The 20,908-nt window shown below is 39.6% G+C and overlaps 1 protein-coding gene across 1 annotated transcript in view; it reads left to right on the top strand.

Moving 5' to 3' along the window:
* The window catches only part of AOAH (acyloxyacyl hydrolase), a 187,562-nt gene that overhangs the window by 120,887 nt on the left and 45,767 nt on the right, over positions 1 to 20,908 (top strand). Inside the window, exon 13 of the mRNA XM_058528289.1 lies at positions 12,711 to 12,793. Coding sequence (XP_058384272.1) covers positions 12,711 to 12,793 — 83 coding nt within the window. The remainder of the gene's footprint in view (positions 1 to 12,710; positions 12,794 to 20,908) is intronic.

The raw sequence follows: 20,908 nt of genomic DNA, 5'->3' as shown, positions 1-20,908 counted from the left end.
AAGTTTCTTTCAGAGTCTTTTGTTCTTAAAAATAATCAAGCCAAAGAGACACATTTTGAGGTGGCAAATCTGATCCCCCACAGTTGTCTTAAAGAAAAGCACTTGTATGAGTGAGTCGAGAGCTGACATAGTGTTTCATGGAACATCATTTTTATTGAAAAAGACTGGGCAATAAACTATGGTCATTCAGACTCAGATATATGGCAAATATTTTATCTAAAATGAATGAAATGAGCTTGTTGCTTCAAGGAAAACAAAAGACAGCATTGGTTGCTAATCATAAAATTTGAGATTTCAAAGAAAAGTTTGAATTTTGGAAACTTTGTGTCTTCTACTATGAACTTGACAGCTTCATAATGCTCAAAGACTTTTCTAATGAGATATGTGATGCTAGCAACAAATATGACTTTTTAATATTGTACTATAAAATGTGTCAACATTTGGAATATCTGCATAACTCAGTGAACCAATATTTTCTAAATGACTTGTGTGTGATATATAAAATCATGTCTGGGTAAAATATCCATTCAAAGGACAAGATAGACCAATGCATTTTAATGTAACAAAGTGCAAAAAAGTCATTGATATAATTTTAGATTCCACATCGCAGCTAATCAATCTTTAAGAAACTACCACTTGTCAAGTTTTGGTGTAGAATCAAAGAAGGCTACCTGAAGTTATCTAAAAAGGATATTAAAGTGCTACTCCCTTTTCCAACTTCATGCATGTTTAAGACCAGATTTTCTTCGTATACGTCCACCAAAACAACATATCTCAAGAGACTGAATGTAGAAGCAGATATGAGAACCCATCTGTCTTCTATTAAGCCAGACATTAAAGAGATTTAATGCCAATCTTCTCACTAATTGGGGTGTTGGAAAATATATATATTTTTCGGGAAAAAATGTTATGTTAACATGTAATATATAAATATTGACAGCTATAACTCACGTAAACAGAGGCTCTCTGAGTTCCTCAGTAATTTTAAGAGTGTAAAGCAGTCCTGAGAGCAAAATTTAAGAACTTCTGGTTCAGAGAGTGAATGTGAAAAAGAAATATGGCTGAGGACAGAGGCTGGGGGATGCCAACATTTAGAGGTTTGGAAAGAGAAGACTGAGAAGGACTAGCCCTCAAAGTTGGAAGAAAACTGGAAGGACTTAGTGTCCTGGAGGCCAAGTGAAGAAAATGTTTCCAAAGGAGAAGTGACCATCAGCCAAACACTGCTAGAGGCAGAGAAGATAAGAACTGAGAAAGACCAGTGGGTGTGCAACACGGTGACCATGGGGACACTTTGACCGGAAACATTCAGTGGGGCAGAGATGGAAGTCTGGTTGGAAACAACAGGTTCAGGAGGTGATGAAGTAAATGCAGGTGAGCATACACAACTCTTTTAACAAGTTTTACTCTTAAAGGGAGCAGCGAAACGGGGTTGATAGCGGGTGAGAAACAAAGATCAGAGAGACATTTTTAGACAAGAAATTCTACAGCATGCTTGGAAGATGCAGAAGAGAGAGAAAGGTGGATGAAGGGAGGAACAAGGTCTTAGAGAAGGCAAGAAGGGATAGAATGTAGGCATGTGGAAGCAGTGCCCCTGGGCAGGAAGGACCATCTGTAGATGCTGTGGTTCTGAGCCAAAGGACTCTTCCTACCATGTACTGACAAGTCCCACCTGTGATGACTTCCCCTTGACCCTACTAATTTTTAAATTTTCATTTTCTAAATTATTTACTCAAATCATGAGTGTATTTTCATTTTACAAAAAATACTGAGGTATGTAAAGTAAAAAGCCAAAGCCCTCCCCCAATTTCATTCCCTTTCCCAGAAGAAAGCCCTGTTATCAATTTAGTATGATTTTGTCCAGACCCTTTCTGTGTGATTACAGGTGTATATTTGTACATAAAAAATTAAATACTTTGTTGGGATTTTCCCATAAGTTACATCATATTCTGCATAATATACTATAAATTAGTGCTTTTCCCTAACGATACTTCTTGAAGCACTTTCCATTCTTGTACAATTCTGCATAGTATTTCATAGTATGGTTGTTTTATTCTCCTATTGATGGACAGGCAACTTAATTCCAAATCCTCATTATTCCCAATAATGCTGCAATGAATATTCTATAGTTCTCTCTATGAATACATGTGAAGATTTCCTTAGCAAAAATTGCTGGGTCAGAATGTATACATTTTTTTTGTTGTTTGTTTGTTTGTTTTCGGTTTTTTTATTGCAGTAACTTTGGTTTATAACATTGTATAAACTTCGAGTGTACATCACCATACGTCCACTTCTGCGTGTTCACCACCCAAATACCAATTACAATCCATCACCACACACATGTACCCAATCATCCCTTTCGCCCTCCTCCCTCCTTCCTTCCCTTCCGGTAACCACCAATCCAATCTCTGTCTCTATGTGTTTTTTTTGTTGTTTTTATCTTCATACATTTTTAATTTTTTATAATCTCTCTGAAAGGGATATACCAATTTATATTCCCACAAATAGTGTATGAGAATACTTGTTTCCCCATACCCTTGCCAATACTGCATATTGTCTATCTTCTTAATTTTTTTCCAATTTAACAAAAATATTGTATTGTTGTTCTAATATGCAACCTCATGATTACTAGTGAGTTTGAGCATCTTTTCACAGGCATTTGCCCTCATATTTGTCTTATCTAGTTACCCCCCAGTTCGTGCTTCAACACCCATCACTCAGGGGTCAGTTCCTTTAGACAGCCTCTTCATAGTAACCCCCATCTGATTGGATGATTCTCTCTTGGGCTCCTATTTTGTTCCTTCAATACCAATGTCACCTCATTTGTCATAACTGTTTACTCATTGTCTCTCTACTCCACCCGCCCCACACCAGACTCCGAACAGCTCAGGTGCAAAAATCAGGCTTGACTTTGCTCTATAGCCTGAGCCCCTGGCACATTATGTGGCACCATAGTAAGTACTCAATAAAAGAATTACTGAAGAAGTTCATGATAATATCACTTTACATTTGTGGAGTGCTTTATAATCTGCAAACCTCCTTCCCTTGCATTTTCTCAGATTGCCTAAATGAAATCAGATTTGCAGGAATTAACGTTTCAAGGAAAACGCTAGTGACAAGGGAGGAGATGTATAAACAGAACGAATTGAATCACCAGCTGCATGATGTGATGCATATAAAAATAAATCAGTGTAACTTAAGCCCTTGGACTTCTAGGTGTGCCCTATAATAAATGTTCTACAAGAAATTAGCAAAATTCGTTAAAATGTTAAAATAACTGCACAGTCAACAAATTGGAGAAAATAAATTTAAAGTAAAATTATAAATTCAGTAGCCAAGTAAAAAGAATAAAACACAGGAGAGATCTGCTAACAAGTGAATTTGGCCAGTAATAGATAAATCAAGACTTGATGTGAATTTTTGTCCAAAATTATATAACTTTGCAATCTAGACTGGTCAAAGCAAATGAACAACCTCCAAATTTCTCTAGTAGAATTCTTGTAACCAACCTAACCTGAGATTTTAGGCCATCTCAGTGCTCAAATACAGATCACATAGATTATTCATCAATATTCCTCAAATACTGTTCTGTAAAACACTAGTTCCACAAAATGTTAAAAGGCTATTACACACATTTTTTAAAAATATTCCTAGGTCAAATAACTTTTGGAAATGCTGGTTTAAATAAAGGGAAATAAGTTTGCTCAGTATAAGTCTTACCAGAGCTTTTAATAAGCCAAAAGCTTTGTATATCTCCAAGATATAGTGTGAAACATTTCCTGAACTTATTTGACCACGGAACTATGTAGAATCTGTGTGTGTGTGTTTTATGAGACACATACATCTCAAGAAACTAATATTTCACAGACCATCCTTTGAGAAATGCGGTTTAGATTATTAAAATAATCTTCTATGTCACAACTCATTTTTTCATATTTATAAGCATCCACAGCCTTAAATCTCTCAGTTTTATCACAGTTTCATGTTTACCCTGATACAGTGGCCTAGAATCAAATCTGAGACTGAGAAAAGCCAGGGTGGTGAGAGTTATAACTGCTCCAAGCTCAGAGAAGAGCAGAGGAAGGAGTCTTAGTGGGACGTTAACTTAACAGGCAAGGAGCCTTGTCTGAGTACAGCAGCTCATGAATTATTGAACACAATGCCTATGAAGTCTATTTCCTTGCACTATTTTGCTGCTCCAAATTCAAAACCTATCATGCTGTCTTGCTAATCTTTTCATGTCTGAACTCCTAGGACCTCCTCTACAGTCATCCTCACCCCTGCATAATTAGCCCATGGCCAGTCTCTCTGAATACATAACGAGTCATTTTCTGCATGTTTATCTCTCTCTGATGCTGAAATCCTCGTTGTTCTGTGATGTAGTGAATTAGGGATTACACAGGGCTCTGGGATGTGGCTAGTTTCAAAGAACTAGAAGGAATTTTAAAAATTCTTTAATCCATCTCCCTGGCCCCAAGCTGGCCTGGCCTCCATCTACATCAGCAAGAAACCTATCCACCATTTTCTTAAAATGTCCTACCTGTAGAAGTCCCTGGATAAATCCTGTTTAGTCTCTAGATTATCCAATCTTATCCTAATCCACTCCCCTGGCCCAACCCTTCACGTCAAATGTTACCGTTCATCTCTCACTGACTCCTCTGCTATCCTTCTGAGCCCCAGTCTTTTTTGTGACTTATTCCCTAAGATTCAACTTCACTGGGCCTCGGAATTTATACCCTAACCAGCTGTGCCCCTGGAAAGAGTCTGAAATAGCCTCAGAAACTTCACCAGGACCTGATACATCACCGTTGCTTGAATAGAATCATACTTGGTTTATCCCAAAAACCTGACATGCTAAGCCTTTGGGGAAATGTTTGTTGTCTCTCTCCAAGTAGATTCTGCTTTGAGTCAACATAGGAGGTGATAATTTTGTCAGTTTCAAATCAACCCCTTTAATTTTTCTGCATTTTTCTTGAGGCTCATTCTTGATTTGACTCTTTGTTTTGTTTTGTTTTCAGTCATAGTGAAATGGATTGGGGATGAGAGGTCATTAGAAGGCTCAGAGAAAGTGGTTTTTTTGATGTTACCTGAGCCCGTGTTGGGGAAAGCAACTAGTAGGTATTCTGTCTGAGATTTACCTATTTTGAATTTTGTTGTTACAACTCAAAATCTGGCCAGTGTGTCCTCACGTGAAATGGCTGTACTTTCTGGACCCTGCAGTATATGGAGCTGATAAAATTGGGCATTTAATACGATGTACTTCCACGCCGGCTCCCAATGTTGAGGACACCAGTACTTAGGTATTGGGAAAGGTGTGCGGAAGAGAACTTTCAAGTACTCCTCCTCTGCACCCCTCAAATTACAGAACTAAAGCAATCACCTCTTCTACTAGCCCACTGGACTGGTTTCGATGCACAACAGAGGAAAAAGGGAGAAACAGAGATCACACTGAGAAAGTTTGAGTCCAAGTAAAGATGGGGGGGAGGGGCAAGAGAAGGGGAATTCAAAACCAGAATAGTCATCACAGTTCACCTTACTATGCACAGTATTCTCAGTTTATCCTATTAATTCAAATGCAACCAATCTTGTACATAGATAAATTTCTATTAAGCAATCTTCTCAAATTGTAGACACCTCAAATATTGTATTACAGGCTTCTCAAAACACTATATTGATTCCTCTATCTTCTCAAGATTCCTGAGCACTCCATGAGAAATTCAATTCCTAGAATTTATAAGACAGATTATGTTTTTGGGGGTGGGGATGAAATAAAATAGTATCTTTGATTATGTGAAATACTTTCTAGTGCTGAGTACAAAACCTTACCCCAAAATTCCACATGCTATTTCTGGTCAGAAATATTAATGAAACTATTTGCCTATTGGTAAAGATTTCTGTATTCCTTTAATGCAAGGTGCAACTAACTGTATCTATAATATTAATATATACACTATTTACTCTCCATGAGCAAGCCATGAGCAAAACAATATTTCAGTACATAAATTCCATTTTTAGAATTATCAAAAATACATTTATGGCTAAATATTGGCAAAAATTACTTTCCCAAAGGAAAATAACCTCTCTTTACTAACCATGAAATTATTTTAGTATTGAACTCAGATCTAATGTCCATTTCCCATCTGCTTTTTCAAAATATAATAAAATAGTCAAGGCAGGGGGCATAAATGATGCAGTGTATAACGTATTCATTTCAGGCTTCTGGGTAAGATAGCAGATTGAGTGAAGCATTTACTTCTCTCCCTTGAGAAACCTCACTAAAATGACAGTAAATGAATTTGTCTACAAGTGCAAAGAGAACAGGAAGAGCCAACAGCCAGAACATTTTGGAAGCCAGAAAGCAGAAGGATAAGTGGTAACAGGCTTAGTTGACTCAGGAAAGCTGCATCCTAAGCTCATAGGAGGGAATGCCAAGAAGCAACCCAGTCTACACTGCAGAACCTCCAAAAGACTTGGGAATTGGCTACATATGGTAGTTCTAGAAATGGAGGTGAGGCTAAAACAGAAGTATTGGTTGAAAGATTGCTGAAGAAGCAGTTAGATCCTCAGATCTCTTCCCAACTCTACACAGGTGGGCAGCTGCCCCTCCATTACTGTGGTATAAGACTAGAGGTTTATTCTCTGGAGATGCTAAAATCAAGGGCTTCTGGATTGGGAGACACCAGGCATAAGTGAGGAGAGGAGCACCTTACTAAAATACATACATGCTGAATGCTGAGGATCACCTACCCCCAACCCCAGAATGCTGGCAACCCGGCTGGAGACTAAAAGATCCTTCCCTGGGGAATCTGCACATCCCAAGAGGAAAGCCCCAAAGACACTAACAGCAGGAGTTCCCTGAGAAAGGCCCGCCAGCCCACCCTACAGTGAGGACCATATTCAGCAAGGCACAACCAGGGGCCCACTTTCTAATCAGCTTTTTTTTTTTGAGTTTTCAACCAGTTTCCACTTTTAAATATAAGCCAACAACCCAAGATCATCAGACGTCTGAGGGAAGCCTTGAATGTGAAAGACAACACAAAAACAAAGAGAAAAACAACTTTGAGAAAACAGAGACTATGCTCTAAGGAGAAAAAAATTTTCTAATTAATATCTTACTTATAAAAATAACTAAAATTAATATCTTCAAAAAGGTAAGAGAAGATATTACATTCATGAAATAAAAACATCATACTAAAATTAAAGAAATATTCAGAGAACAAAAAGGAGCACTTGGAAATTGTACTAGTGACATAAGATGATTTTCATAGAAGGGTTGAAAGATAATGTTGAGGATATCATCCAGAAAACAGCACAAAAGACAAAGAAATGGAAAATAGAACAGAAAAACTAGGAAATTTAGAAGACCAGTCCAGATAACCCAAATCCAAATAACAGGAGTTACAAGAAAAAAAAAAAAGGAACAAATCATCAGTGAAATAATTCGAGAACATCTCTCAAAACTGAGTGACATGAATTTCTAGGTTGAAAGGGTCCATCAAATGTCTAACACCATGAATAAAAATAGAACCACTCCAAGCCTGTCATCAGGACATTTCAGAACGCTTGGAACAGATGCTACTATAGGCTTTCAAGGGATGGAGACACAAAACAGCTTCAGACAACCACACTGGGAGGCAGGAGCCAATGGATCAATTCCTTTGAACTTCTGGGGGAAGATGACTTTAACCTAAAATTCTATCACCATCTATTCTGGTTATCTATTGTTGTATAACAAAGTACTCCAAACTTTAGTGGCTTAAAACAACAACCATTTTTATTACATCTCACAATTTGAGGGGTCAGGAATTCAGGCAGAGCTTGGCTGGCCAATTTTTCTTTTCCACATGACATTGACCACGGTTGCTCGATGGTATTCACATAGTGGCTGGGCTGAAGGTTACAAGATAGCTTCACTCACATAACTGGTGCCTGGGAAGGGGTGACTAGAAGACTGGGTTTAGCTGGGTCCCTCTTCTTTTCTGGGTAGAGCCTTTTTTTTTTTTTAATAGACTTTAATTTTTGAGCAGTTTTGGGTTACAGAAAAACTGAGCAGAAATTACAGAGAGTTCCCGTATATTCCCTCATCTCCTCCTCAATTTCCCTTATTATTAACATCTTACATTACTATGGTACATTTGTTATAAATGAAGAGCCAATATTGCTACATTATTCTTAACTGAAGTCCATAGTATACATGAGGGTTCACTCTCTGTGTTGTACGTTCTATGGATTTTGACAAATGCATAATGACATGTATCTACTCTTACAGTATCATACAGATTAGTTTCACTGCCCTAAAAATCATCTGTGCTCCACCTATTAATCCCCCCTCGCCCACCTCCTCAAATTCCTGGAAACCACTGATCTTTTTACTGTCTTCATGGTTTTGATTTTTCCAGAATGCCATATAGTTGGAATCATACAGTATGTAGCCTTTTCAGATTGGATTTTTTTTAACTTAGAATTATGTATTTAGGTTCTTCTATGTCTTTTCATGGATTCATAGTTAATTTCCTTTTATTGCTGAATAATAGCCCATTGTGTGGATGTACCACAGTTTGGTTATCCATTCACCTATTGAAGGACATTTTGGTTGCTTCTACTGCAGGGCCTTTTTACGTAGTGTCTCCAGCAAGGTTTTCATACTTCTTGCATAATGGATCAGGGCTCCAAGAGACCAAAGTGGCCAGGTATCTTAAAAGCAAGACCAGAACTGGCATAGTGTCACTTCCACCACATCCTATGGGTCAAAGAAGTCACAGGACAACTGAGATTTAATAGTAGAGTTGTCTCAGGGAAATGCAAATCAAAACTACAATGAGATATCACCTCACTCCCCCCAGAATGGCTATAATTAACAAGACAGGAAACAACATGTGTTGGAGAGGATGTGGAGCGAAGAGAACTCTTATACATTGCTGTTGGGAGTGCAAACTGGTGCAGCCACTATGAAAAACAGTATGGATATTCCTCAAAAAATTAAGGATAGAACTACCATATGATCCAGCTATTCCACTGCTGGGTATTTATCTAAAGAACATGAAAACATGAATGTGTAAAGATACATGCACCCCTATGTTCATTGCAGCATGATTCACAATAGCCAGGACTTGGAAGCAACCTAGGTGCCCATCAAAGGACAAATGGATAAAGAAGGTGTGGTATATATACACAGTGGAATACTACTCAGCCGTAAGAAACAATGAAATCCGGCCATTTGTGACAACACGATGGAACTTGAGGGTATTATGCTAAGCGAAATAAGTCAGAGGGAGAAAGTCAAATACTGTATGATCTCACTCGTAAGTAGAGGATAAAAACAACAACAAACAATGACATAGAGACAGAGATTGGATTGGTGGTTACCAGAGGGGAAGGGGGAGGGAGGATGTTGAAAGGGATTATTAGGCACATGTGTGTGGTGATGGATTGTAATTAGTCTTTGGGTGGTGAACATGATATAATCTATACAGAAATTGAAATACAATGATGTACACCTGAAATTTATATAATGTTATAAACCAATGTTACCACAATAAAAAAAAAAGGATAGCAGTGTCAAAGATAATGAGGCCATCTTTAACCTACCACATCAGTCAATGAGAGGCAAACTCTGATGATCCTAGAGGCTCATTTCCTCCTTCCTATTGGTAGCTTACCAAGAAGCTTATTCATCATGTTTGGGACTCTTCTTTTTTAACAAAATGATTGCTTATACCAGAAATCTATTATTATTATTATTATTATTATTATTATTATTATTACATAATGACTTATAAACACCAAAACCTACTTTCCCTAAAAATATGTAGGATGTCCTGGATGTGTCTAGTCTAGCTATGTCCTGTCTAAGACATCTTTCTTTGAGACACCTCAGCAGCAATACCTTACCACCTTACACCTCACCAAGTCAAAAAATAAAAACATTTTCATATATACAAATGCTAAAAAAATAACGTCACTTCCCACACATCCTTGAAAAGTTATTTAAAAGTATTCTCCATAAAAAAAACAAGAAACATGTGGTCTTCCACGACATAGGAGCTCTAACAAGCCAGAAAGAGATAAAGAGAATCCTCAGGATGATGAAGAAGGGAGCTCACAGGATATCTGCTGTGCACCAGGGTGAGGACAACAAGTCCAGATTAAACAAGTCAAGAAGTTCCAGGAGAGACTACCACAAGAAGATGAGATCAATAAACTATCTGATATATCAGAGCATATTGAAAGGAGATCAAACAACTGTAAAAGATTTGAGAGTGAATTGATGATAAATACTTAGTTAATTAAGCAAAGAAACCAAAGGCAGCTATTAACTCCAGGGAAATAAAAGAGTCATGAAGGGAAGAAAAAGAAATCATAGATCACTTGTGAATAGCTAAATCACTATTGTCACTTGTAAATAGCTATTCAATTGTGAATAGCTCCTGATAGTTGGAAGTGGATAGATAATGCCAAAGACTGAAAATCAAGACATGGCCTTAAAAGTATGTTATTTAGAGATAAGGAAGAAAATACCAAAAGACTCAGTCAATTAAGAGATAAGGAAGAAAATACCAAAAGACTTAATCAATTAAGGCAAATGAAATTATTTGCCTCTGGGAACAGAGAAGGGGGGACACATAGTGTGGGGTTGCTGTTTATATGTGGGGTTGCTGTTTATCACTACAAGCCTTATAGACATAAATAGCTAAACTATTTGGTTCTATAAGGCTCACTACCTCAAGTCTTTGTTCACATTCACCTTTTTAATGGGGCTCGTTCTGACCACTCTAATCCTAGTTCCTCTGCCTCCCTTTTTTTCATAGCACTTACCACCTTCTAGTATTCTCCATAATTTGCTTATTCATGATGTGTAGTGTCTTTTCCTGCTGGAATGTCAACAGCACAGGGACAGGGGTCTTTGTCTTTTTCATTTACCAATATGACCCAGGTGCCTATAACAGTGCCTGGAATGTATTAAGGTTCAATAAACATCACCCAAGTAAAAAGAATTTGATTTTTTAAACTATGTGCATGGGTAGCTTTGATTTTAAAAAGTAAAATAAATCATTCACCTCAAAACTCTACCACAGGGGCCAGCCCGGTGGCATAGCAGTTACAGTCACATGCTCTGCTTTGATGGCCCAGGGTTCACTGGTTCAGATCCTGGATGTGGACCTATGCACCACTCATCATGCTGAGGCGGCATCCCACATAGAGCAACTAGAAGGATGTACAACTATGACATACAACTACCTACTTGGTCTTTGGGGAGAAAAAGGGAAAAAAGGAGAAAGATTGGCAACAGATGTTAGCTCAGGGCCAATCTTCCTCGAAAAAATAAGTAACTAAAAAAAGACAAAACTCTACCACAAAGCAAAAATCCCATACTTAAACTATTGCTCAGACATCTTGGTCTTCTATTAAGAAATGTTATCAGTTTTCTCAGACTTCAAAAAGTATATTACTCTCAGCGCCTTCCAACTGCCCAAACCTGATACACGTTTACCTTTCTGAAGCACTCGGACAGTTGGCAAGCGTTGTAATACAATGAGTGAGATTTACATAGCACTTAAAAATAAATGGTGATTTATGTAAGGCTGTGAGATATGAAGTCATTATGATGAATAAAAGACACAATACATTTGAGGAGCAATTGAATACTTCTGAGTTTAATTATTATTCATTAGTTTATACCTGGTCTTGTTTCAAAAAGCATTTCAGGAAGCCTATAAAAGTATAGAGGATATAACATTAAATTATATTTAAATTAAATTAAAGCTTGGCAAAAGAAGATAGAAAATTAAAGATACGACAAAGAGTAGCCAAGAAAGTGATTTAAAATATGTGCAATTATAGCCTGATACTGGTCACAAATTTGTCTCTAAACTTTGAGTCCATTAGTATTAGATTCAGCTACAAGTAACAGAGAGACTCAACATATGGGTGGTTTGAATAAGACAATGCATGAGTTTATTTCTCTCACACATAAAAATTCAGAGATGTGCAGTCCAGGTCTGGTATGAGAGCTCAATTCCGCTGGTCCTAGGGATCCAGGGTCCTTCCAGCTCACCCCAGTTCCCAACGTAGAACTTATCCCTACAGTCCAAGATGGCAGCATTCCTATTGTGGGCAGCAGAATGGAGAAAGAGAGCAAAGAAAGAGCAAGAGTCACCTGCCAATTGTTTCCTAGGAAACGTTCCCAGAAATTGCCACTGAGTACTTTCACTTCCATCACATTGTCCAGAACTTAATGAAGTGGCCACTCTTAGCTGCAAGGGAAAGCAGTCATCATTCTGGGCTAGACATATGTCTTATAAAACTTCTTTTAAAATGAACAAAAGGAGAAATGGATCTGAAGAACAAGAGTGTCTGCCACGGCTTCATAGCAGCCGAAAGAGGAAAGGGAACATGGTCAGGTTCAAAATAACAGAGTTGACAAAGATGACCAAGTGCTCAAGAGACTTACTCTTGGTAAAAAGATTAGAAAGGGTTGACTCTAGAGGTCTTCATAAAAAAGAAAAAATTTGATCTTACCAGGTCAATGCAACCCGTTTTGTAGGACAACTCTTAATAATGCCTCAACAGTTTAGAGAAAATGTGTCTACAGAGATTTGATTTTCTGAGTTCGTTTTCACCACATTTTTAAAAATCATAATAAAAATGTGTTTCTTTGAACTTCATCGTGTGAATGTCCTGACATTAAATACACACATGTATATTTGTTTCAGAGTTAAAGAAAACTCGATTTACCTTCGTTTACGGAAAAGAAACCACTGCAATCACAGGGACTACCAGAATATTTCAAGAAATGGTATGTAGCTTTCCACGGAAGTCTTTACCAATGTGCTTTTAATGATTGGTTTTATTTCATAAGCACCACAAAAGCTGAAAATTAGGTAACAAGGACCACAGAAGAAAATGAGCACTCTCCCTTTACAACACAATTACCCTTTCCAAGAGAGCAGCCCTGGGCTTAGAGCCTCTTACCTACAGCAAAAGAGAACAAGTACAAGATGCAGTCAAGGCATAGTCCCAGGGGGCAGGTCAGTTATCCAACAGCAAAGTTCTAGAAAGGCCAAGGTGCAGGGCATTCAAGGCTCAGGAGGCAAGACCTAAGTGAGCATCAGCAGAACAAGGGCTGAGCAAAACTGAAGTCACTCATTGCAAAGGCTCTGCTCTCCCCTGTAGTGCAAAGTCTCCCACCCTTCTACTGGAGTTGGAGTTTTAAGAAAAATAGCTAAGAGTTTGTGGCTGAAATCCCAAAGCCATTAACGAAAGGAAAGATTTCAGTGTTGTTGTGACTTCTAGGTCTCCATCAGCTTCCCATGTTTCCCAAGACATCTGTGTCTTCTGGGCTTACTTCTTACTGTGTGGTTCTCATCTCCCACCTGGGACCCGGATTCAGTCTATCGCCACAAGATTTCAGTGAAACTTCTGATTGATAAACCATGGCCTGACTAGTGCCTAATGAACCGCCGAGTAATGCTTTGTGACACCATAATGCAGAGACGGTGAACAGTGTGTGTGTTGCCACTCCATCTTCCTAAGTCTGGGGAAGATATTACTGATCAACTTTGGCACTCTTGTCTACTACATTCAGATTCCACCTCAGCAATTCTTATGACACAGCGCACCTGACAATCATCATCAACAGATTGACTTGGCACATAAAGTTAAACCTATTTGCCATCCCTGTGCCGTCTCTAATTAACGAGTGTTAAGGAATTTTCCAGGCAGCACAAGTTTTAACTATATATATGACCTACAAATAATGTATTTCTTATAATATATATTCTGCACCGAATAAATCTTCTATTCTAAGAACAACATAGTTTTTTTTACTAATAAAATAATAGCTGATACTTATCGATCTCTTACCAACTGCTAAGAACACTTTATGTATAATATTTCAGCTAATCTTTTCAACAAACTGTAAGGCAAGTATTATTATATTTCTTCAGCTCTAAGATACCACTGATTGTAATAGCTCTGGGGAAGGTTGAGGGAGAAAAAAGCAAGGAAAAATTACAATGTACGCATTGATTGCAGCACTCAACCCAATATCAAATGTATTAAAATCTACTTCTCAGAACAGAGGCATAGAGAGACAAAGAACCTTGTCCCAGATCACAGAAATAGTAAGTTGTGAAGCTGGAATTTGTACCCAGCTTGTCTCACTCCACTCAGACACCAACAAAGATAATACAGTCACTGGTCTATGATCAAGATGATCTACAGAAAGAGATTGGCCTCACCTCTGTATACAAACACAGCCAACAGTTTATCGGAAAACTATTATTGAACCTGGCTGTGAATCATCATAGACACAAAGTGAATATTGGCCCCATTTTGCACTTTCTCTTTTCCTTCAGTGAGATATTCGAACAGCCCTACTGCTATCAAAAGCTCTCTGTCAACGTAGACTGTAAAAAACAAAGAACAAAACATCAGTGTAGAATATTCTGCAGCTCTAGAAAATGATGGTTAAAAGTCCATATATTTTTATTTAAAAGACAAAACCCTGCCAAAAGAAAAATCAGGATATAAAATTGGATAGTAGAGTTTAATCTACTATATTTTTTAAAATAAAAGAAAAAACTAGCTGTACATAAGAAGATTGGCAAAAAAACACACCAAAATCATTATGTTTGATAAATTATGGATGATTGCCTTTTTCTTTTTTTTAACTTTTCTGTTTCCCAAAGATTTAACTTTTATTTAGAAATAACCTTTAGAAAAAACTTTAGAAAGAAACTGAGTCTAGGAACAGTACAGACTTGCCTAAGATCCCTGAGCCCAGGGTACCTGTTAGGGCGGGGAAAAAGCAATAGGATTCTGCCAGGAAGGCTGGCTGTAAGCTGCTCTCTGCGTGTGCCTACAACACCAGCGTTTCTCTCTCACACAAGACCCAGACATCACTTTCTACCCATGATGAATGCAGCTATCTTTTGTAAAATCAAAAAGACCAAAGTAAGACACTCCAAAAAGTACTCAGTACAATTTATAGCAGACGTTTCTCCTTTTGTGGTATGCTGTCTTGACAGCATTCCTTTAAAATTAAGATTATGGAGATAAAAAGAGAGAAAGGAGATGGGAGGAGATCCTAATGAACAAACATGAATGTCAAAATTTGATGGAAAATTGTGGCTGCTGTCAGACGTTTGTCTAATGAATAGATGCGGAGGTGAGGGGGTGGGGGGAGTTGGGGGGGATTCTTTCCTTTTCTTTAAATTTGCAACCCTTAGAAACACATAGAGTGTATATTTTGTCTAGTAGAACTTCTTTGAAGATGTATCTTGACTATTTTTCTAAGGATGTAATTCTAAAAGGATTTCTTTTTCGTTTCTCATAGTTACTCATTACTCAATGTTCTGTTTTTATTCTCCGGCCCCTCTTCCTAGTTTCTCTTGCTTTTCCTCACTATGGATTTTCCTTTGATATGCAGCATGTAACCTGACTACCCGCGCCAAGTTATTTCAATTACTCCCCAAGGTTTTTATTAGATATAGGAAAAGTCAGCTTTCTACATCCTGCATTTTTATGGCTACATTTGTTTTTCAGAACCAGCAAGAGAGAAAGAGGAGAAAGGGAAGAAGGAGTTGAATGGAATATTAAAGCGTTTTTTAAAAATTGTAGGGTAAGAATTAAAGAAACAGTTCCTATTTTCATCTTGATGTTTACGGACAAGATCTCAAAAATTTCTATAGATACCTCTACCACAAACCATTGCCAGTGATTATAAAGCATTTTAAACTGTAAAATACTTAAGTCATCTTTAATTTGGGTACTAAATTAAACTGGGTACTCTCTGGCATGGGTGTGAGGCAAAGCAAGTCTCCTTACAATTAGCAAAGGAGGTGGTTTGCGGTGGCTCTTATAGCTTCCAACATGCCAGTCAGCCCAGGTGACAGGGGGCCAGGGCCTGAAGGAGGAAGGGTCAAAACACCGCAGGGCTCAGTGGCTCCTCACAGAGCATCACCTTTCTTCTCAGAGATGCAAAGTGAGGCCAGAGAGCAGCGATATTCCCCTCCTTGGTGCTTTGTACAATCTTCTCCTTTCCTTGCACTGTACAACAACAGACTGGTTTTGAATTCAGGCCCTGGAATTGGTGTGTGACTTAGACAAATCATTTAATTTCTCTGGCCTGTTTCTGTATCTATAAAATGGGGATCATGGTTCGGTTAGCACAGCTGCCAAAGGCAGCCCTCAGACCTCATTCTGGGTTGCCAAGATAATGAGTCAGCTCCAGTGGGCCATCTTCGCCCCACCCTCCTGGGGCAGAGGCTACACCCAGACTCAGCGGGATGATGGGGTTCGGAGGATAAACCCAGCCTTGTAAGTTTGCCCTTTCTCCAATAAGGCCAATTCCTTAAAACACATCACATGACATTGTGGAATTCATCATGAAGCCCAGATGGGCCCCACTTTGCCCAGTGGCAATAATAACAGTCCATAACTGAACTTCATCGGGCTGCTGTAAGGTAAAGGGGAAAAATGCAGTGCTTCCTAAATGTCCACCATCATTGCTAACTCCACCTACCACCTGTCCTGTTATTTACTCAGCATTTTAAAAAATCAGTCACTTTTTCAATGGAAATTATTTTTCTAAAGAACCAAGCAGATTCAAAAGAACAAAAATAAATTTAAAAGACCCATGCCCATGATGGGAAGGCCTGTGGCTCTCAGAGTTTGAGGACAGAAAGAGAGGCATCCAGTGTTGGGTCTCCAGGCCCCCGGGGACAGGAGCAGGAAGGTAATGGGGATGGATGAGGGGCAGCAGCCCCAACCTGGAGAATCTGGCAGAAAGAAGGGAGCTTCCTCTGGGAGGAAAAAGCTGAGCTAGGAGGAGGAGTGGGAAGTGAGGAAACTGGTAGATGGCAGGTCTGAGATTGACAGAGGAGAGCTGGGGTGAGGGATAGAGGAGAAATGAGTGGGACTGCAGAGGGAGTCCTGGGGAATGGGAGATGGGTACAGCCTGGGGTGTGGGCTCAGGGTCCCCCTTTTGAGGGTGGAGGAAATGTAAGACAGTGCGGGATTAAGGTGGAGGAGGGTAAGAGCTGATGGCAGGGCAGCTGAGGACCCTGAGGATGGGTGGGGTAAGGGATGAAAGCTGTGGGGTGGAAGGGGCTGGAGAACAAGCCCTGGCTGGTTGAGCTAGGAGCTCTAGAACATGCTGGAAGGAGGAGAAGCTGATGAGGGGTTTCACCTTCTCTCTAGCAGAGATGATCACTCCTCTGAGACTAGACCTTTAAGCAACGATGCCAGTCAGTACCCAGCTGGGGAGGCCAGCACAGCACACATGGACCCCGAAACCACCTCCTGTACCTGTGCTGCACATTCCACTCTTTGGGACCTGGGCTTGGGGCGCGGTGCTCAGTGAGGACTCAGTGAATATTAGCTTTTATTCAGCCCTCGCTGCCCTTGCCTGACTTCATTCTCCCCTCACTCCCATGCCCAGCAGAGCCAACTGTCCCATCACGCAAGCCCTTTGTCCCTGCCTCTGTTGTGCACTTTCCTCAGCTTGTAGCTGAGTTATTTGCTCTAAGTCTGGCTTCCCAGTCTGACGGTCAGCACGAGCCACATGGGAACCATACCGTACTCCTGCACTGACCTCAGCATCTGCTGCACATAGTGGGGACTTGTCAACCCGACACACTTTTTTTTTTTTAACCTAAATGACTCTCAAGAGTTACATTTAACCTCTGAAGAGAAGAAAAGTACACACAGTCATCTTTTGCCAACTCGAACCACTCCATGGTGGGCAAAAACCATGATTGGCAAGATGATGGTTTATTTAAAATAAAAGGTAGAAGAAAACAAATGTGAAAGTGGTATCCAATATGTATTTTTAAGTAAATAAAAATTGATAAGGCATCTACTTCCGAAATAATCGAGACTCATCTGCTTTAAAAAACAAACAAACCCCAGCCCCCGAATCTCCACGGCCACAGCACAGCCTGCAGACGAGGGCAGTCTGACAGCGTCTGGGCTGCACAGAGGATGTCTTTACAGCTTGGAATAGAACAACTTTTTCACTGGCAGCCTTCCTCATTTTGTTTTTGCAAGTTTAGCAAAGCCTTGGTGTAAACACCTGTTTTGGGTTGCTTTGTTTTCAGAAGTCAGAAGCGCTTAAGAGCGTGTTTTTTTTCGTGGGCCCACTCTTCCATCCATACGGTGAGAGGTCACCCCTCTCTGTGCACCCACATGCTCCCCGACTTACTGGGAGAGTGTAGAGCAGAAGACTAAGTGGAAGTATATAGATATGAAAAATGGAGAATTGTAATACTTCGCTAAAGGGCATGTGTTTCCAGCCTCACCTTCTCAACCCCGCCCGAATCCCCTCGCTCCCAACCAAATCTGATCTTGAACGTCTTAACCTCTCCACCCACCCTCCATCCCCCATACCCCAAAAAACTTCATCTTGCTGGTTCCCTTCTCTGGACTTTGGTTAAACCATCTGGAGAACAGGAGAAAATCTGACAGGGGCAAAATTCAGGCCAGCCTATGAAATTGATATTCAGACCATCTGCATGATAGAGTGTTGGGAATGCTAAGCGGGTGGGTGGGGAGGAGAAAAGAAAGTCCAGCAGCGAACAGGTGAAGGAAAAGTTTCTAAGGTGGTTTGAAGAGGGAGGCCCCAGAGCAGAATCAGAGTGAGAGGAGAGGATGGAAGAAGAGAGGGGTTTCTACGTGAGGCGGGGAACTGGGTGTGCATGACAGCTATGAGTAAGCACAGTGCTCCCTTCTGATGACTGTTGAGCTGTTTCTTCTACACATCGCTGCTCTGACATGAACCACTCAAGATTACTGGCAAAGACCACTTCATTCATATATCAAAATACAGTACAACTCATTCTTGTCACTCTCCAGTGAAGAATCAGGAGACAGGTGAGCCCTAAATTCATGGGACGATTCTTCATTAATTCTGCTGATATTGTTGAGTGCCAGTGGCCATAATAGGCACAGAGGATAAAAAGACTAAATGCTCATGCGTGCCTAGACCATGTTCAAGTCACGACCTCTCGCTGGCTGATTCTATAACCTCAGTGAGTCCCTTCCCCATTCTGAGCCTCAGTTTCCATGTGTGTAAAATAAAGGGCTTATACTAGATAATCTCAGCTTCCATCCAAGCTCTAGGATTCAGAAACTCTAAATCAGAGAGTTTTAGACTAGCAATCCTCAGACTCACACCATGTTTAAGTTTTTTGTTTTTTAATTCAATTTGTTGCTGATACAGTCATGTGCTGTATAACGACATCTCAGTCAACAACGGGCCACATATAAAACGGTGGTCCCATAAGATTATAATGGAGCTGAAAAATTCCTATTGCCTAGTGTCATCATAGTCATCATAAGGTCATAGTTCAAGATATTACTCAAGTGTTGGTGGTGATGCTGGTGCTATAAAACAAGAGAAAAGGAAACTGCAGGAGAAGAAAAAGAACCCCCAAGAAAATTCTCAGTGAAGGGTTTAGCAGAAGCTTTTGCAATCTCAACAAGCTCCTTAAAAAGTTTGGAAATGTGGACCCCAGCACTGAAAACATTTTCATTAATAGAGAGGAATGTTCATGGTGCATTATCTGCTTACAAGCGAATCTATGATGAAAAAAAAAACCAAGCAAACCACCACGGACCTATTTCTGAAAAGAGTGACAGATCCTCAAGAAGAGCCTCAAGCAGATCTTTCAAAAGGTATTCCAGAATAAGGCATTGTTATCATAGGAGATGACAGCTCCATGCGCGTTATAGCTCCTGAAGACCAGCTAGTGAAATAAGATATGGAGGTAGAAGACAGTGATATGGATGATCCTGACCTGTGTAGGCCTAGGCTGATGTGTGTATTTGTATCTTGGTTTTTAACAAAAAAGGTTAAAAAGTAAAAAAAATTGAAAATTTTAAAAATAGAAAAAATCTTATAGAATAAGGATATAAAGAAGAAAAATATTTTTGCACAGCTGTACAATGTGTTTGTGTTTTAAGCTATGTTATTACAAAAGAGTCAAAAAGTTAATAAAATTTATAAGTTTATAAAGTAAAAAATTTACAGTAAGTTAAGGTTAATTTATCATTGAAGAAAGAAAAATATTTTTTATGAATTTAGTATAGCCTAAGTGTACAGTGTTTATAAATTCTACGGTAGCGTCCAGTGATGTCCTAGGCCTTCACATTCACTCACCACTCACTCACTGACTCACCTAGCCTAGGTGTGCAGTAGGCTATACCATCTAGGTTTGTGTAAGTATACTCTATGATGTTCACACAATGACGAAATAGCCTAACGACGAATTTCTCGGAATGTGTCCCCATCAAATGACGCATGATTGTATTTAAAAATCAAGACATTTTACATAAAAATCTAACTGCCTCTTTATCTTAGAAAACCATCAGCTCTAGCAACACAGCCACACTCCTGCCTGACTACAATTTGTTGGAGCTGAGTAGTGGCCTCTCCTTCAGGTGGATTATGCATCATGTGTTTGGCCACGATTCCCACTCTGCTCCCTTCACACATGGATTTTTCAACCCCTCTCCCAAGTCTAAGTTGCCGGGAACTATTCAAGTGAAAGCAGAACTAGGACTTCAGTGCGTAAGTCAGACGGTACAAAAGTGAGGAACAGCTCTGAGAGTTGGCCAGGGCCTGGGCGTCCAGCAGAAAGAAAAAAGCTGTGTCTGGGAGATGTTCTAACAGGAGTAGACATGAAGGAGGAGTCTACCATGCTGTTAGCTTTAGACCTGACAAAAAGGATTTTGATTTCTCAACAAGCCAAAGAACTGTTGAAGATGCCTGCCCTGGGCACAGAACCACCACTATTCAGGCCTTATTCCAAGCCAGAAAGAACAGGTTGATGTCCTTTCAGGCCGCAGGAAGCCAGTCATATGTTTTCCCAAGAATACTGCCAAGCACTGTTGGTCAGGACACAACCCT

The sequence above is a fragment of the Diceros bicornis genome, chromosome 3, assembly GCF_020826845.1.
Source record: "Diceros bicornis minor isolate mBicDic1 chromosome 3, mDicBic1.mat.cur, whole genome shotgun sequence".
NCBI classification, from domain to species: domain Eukaryota; kingdom Metazoa; phylum Chordata; class Mammalia; order Perissodactyla; family Rhinocerotidae; genus Diceros; species Diceros bicornis.
This window is presented reverse-complemented; position numbering and strand designations above follow the sequence as displayed.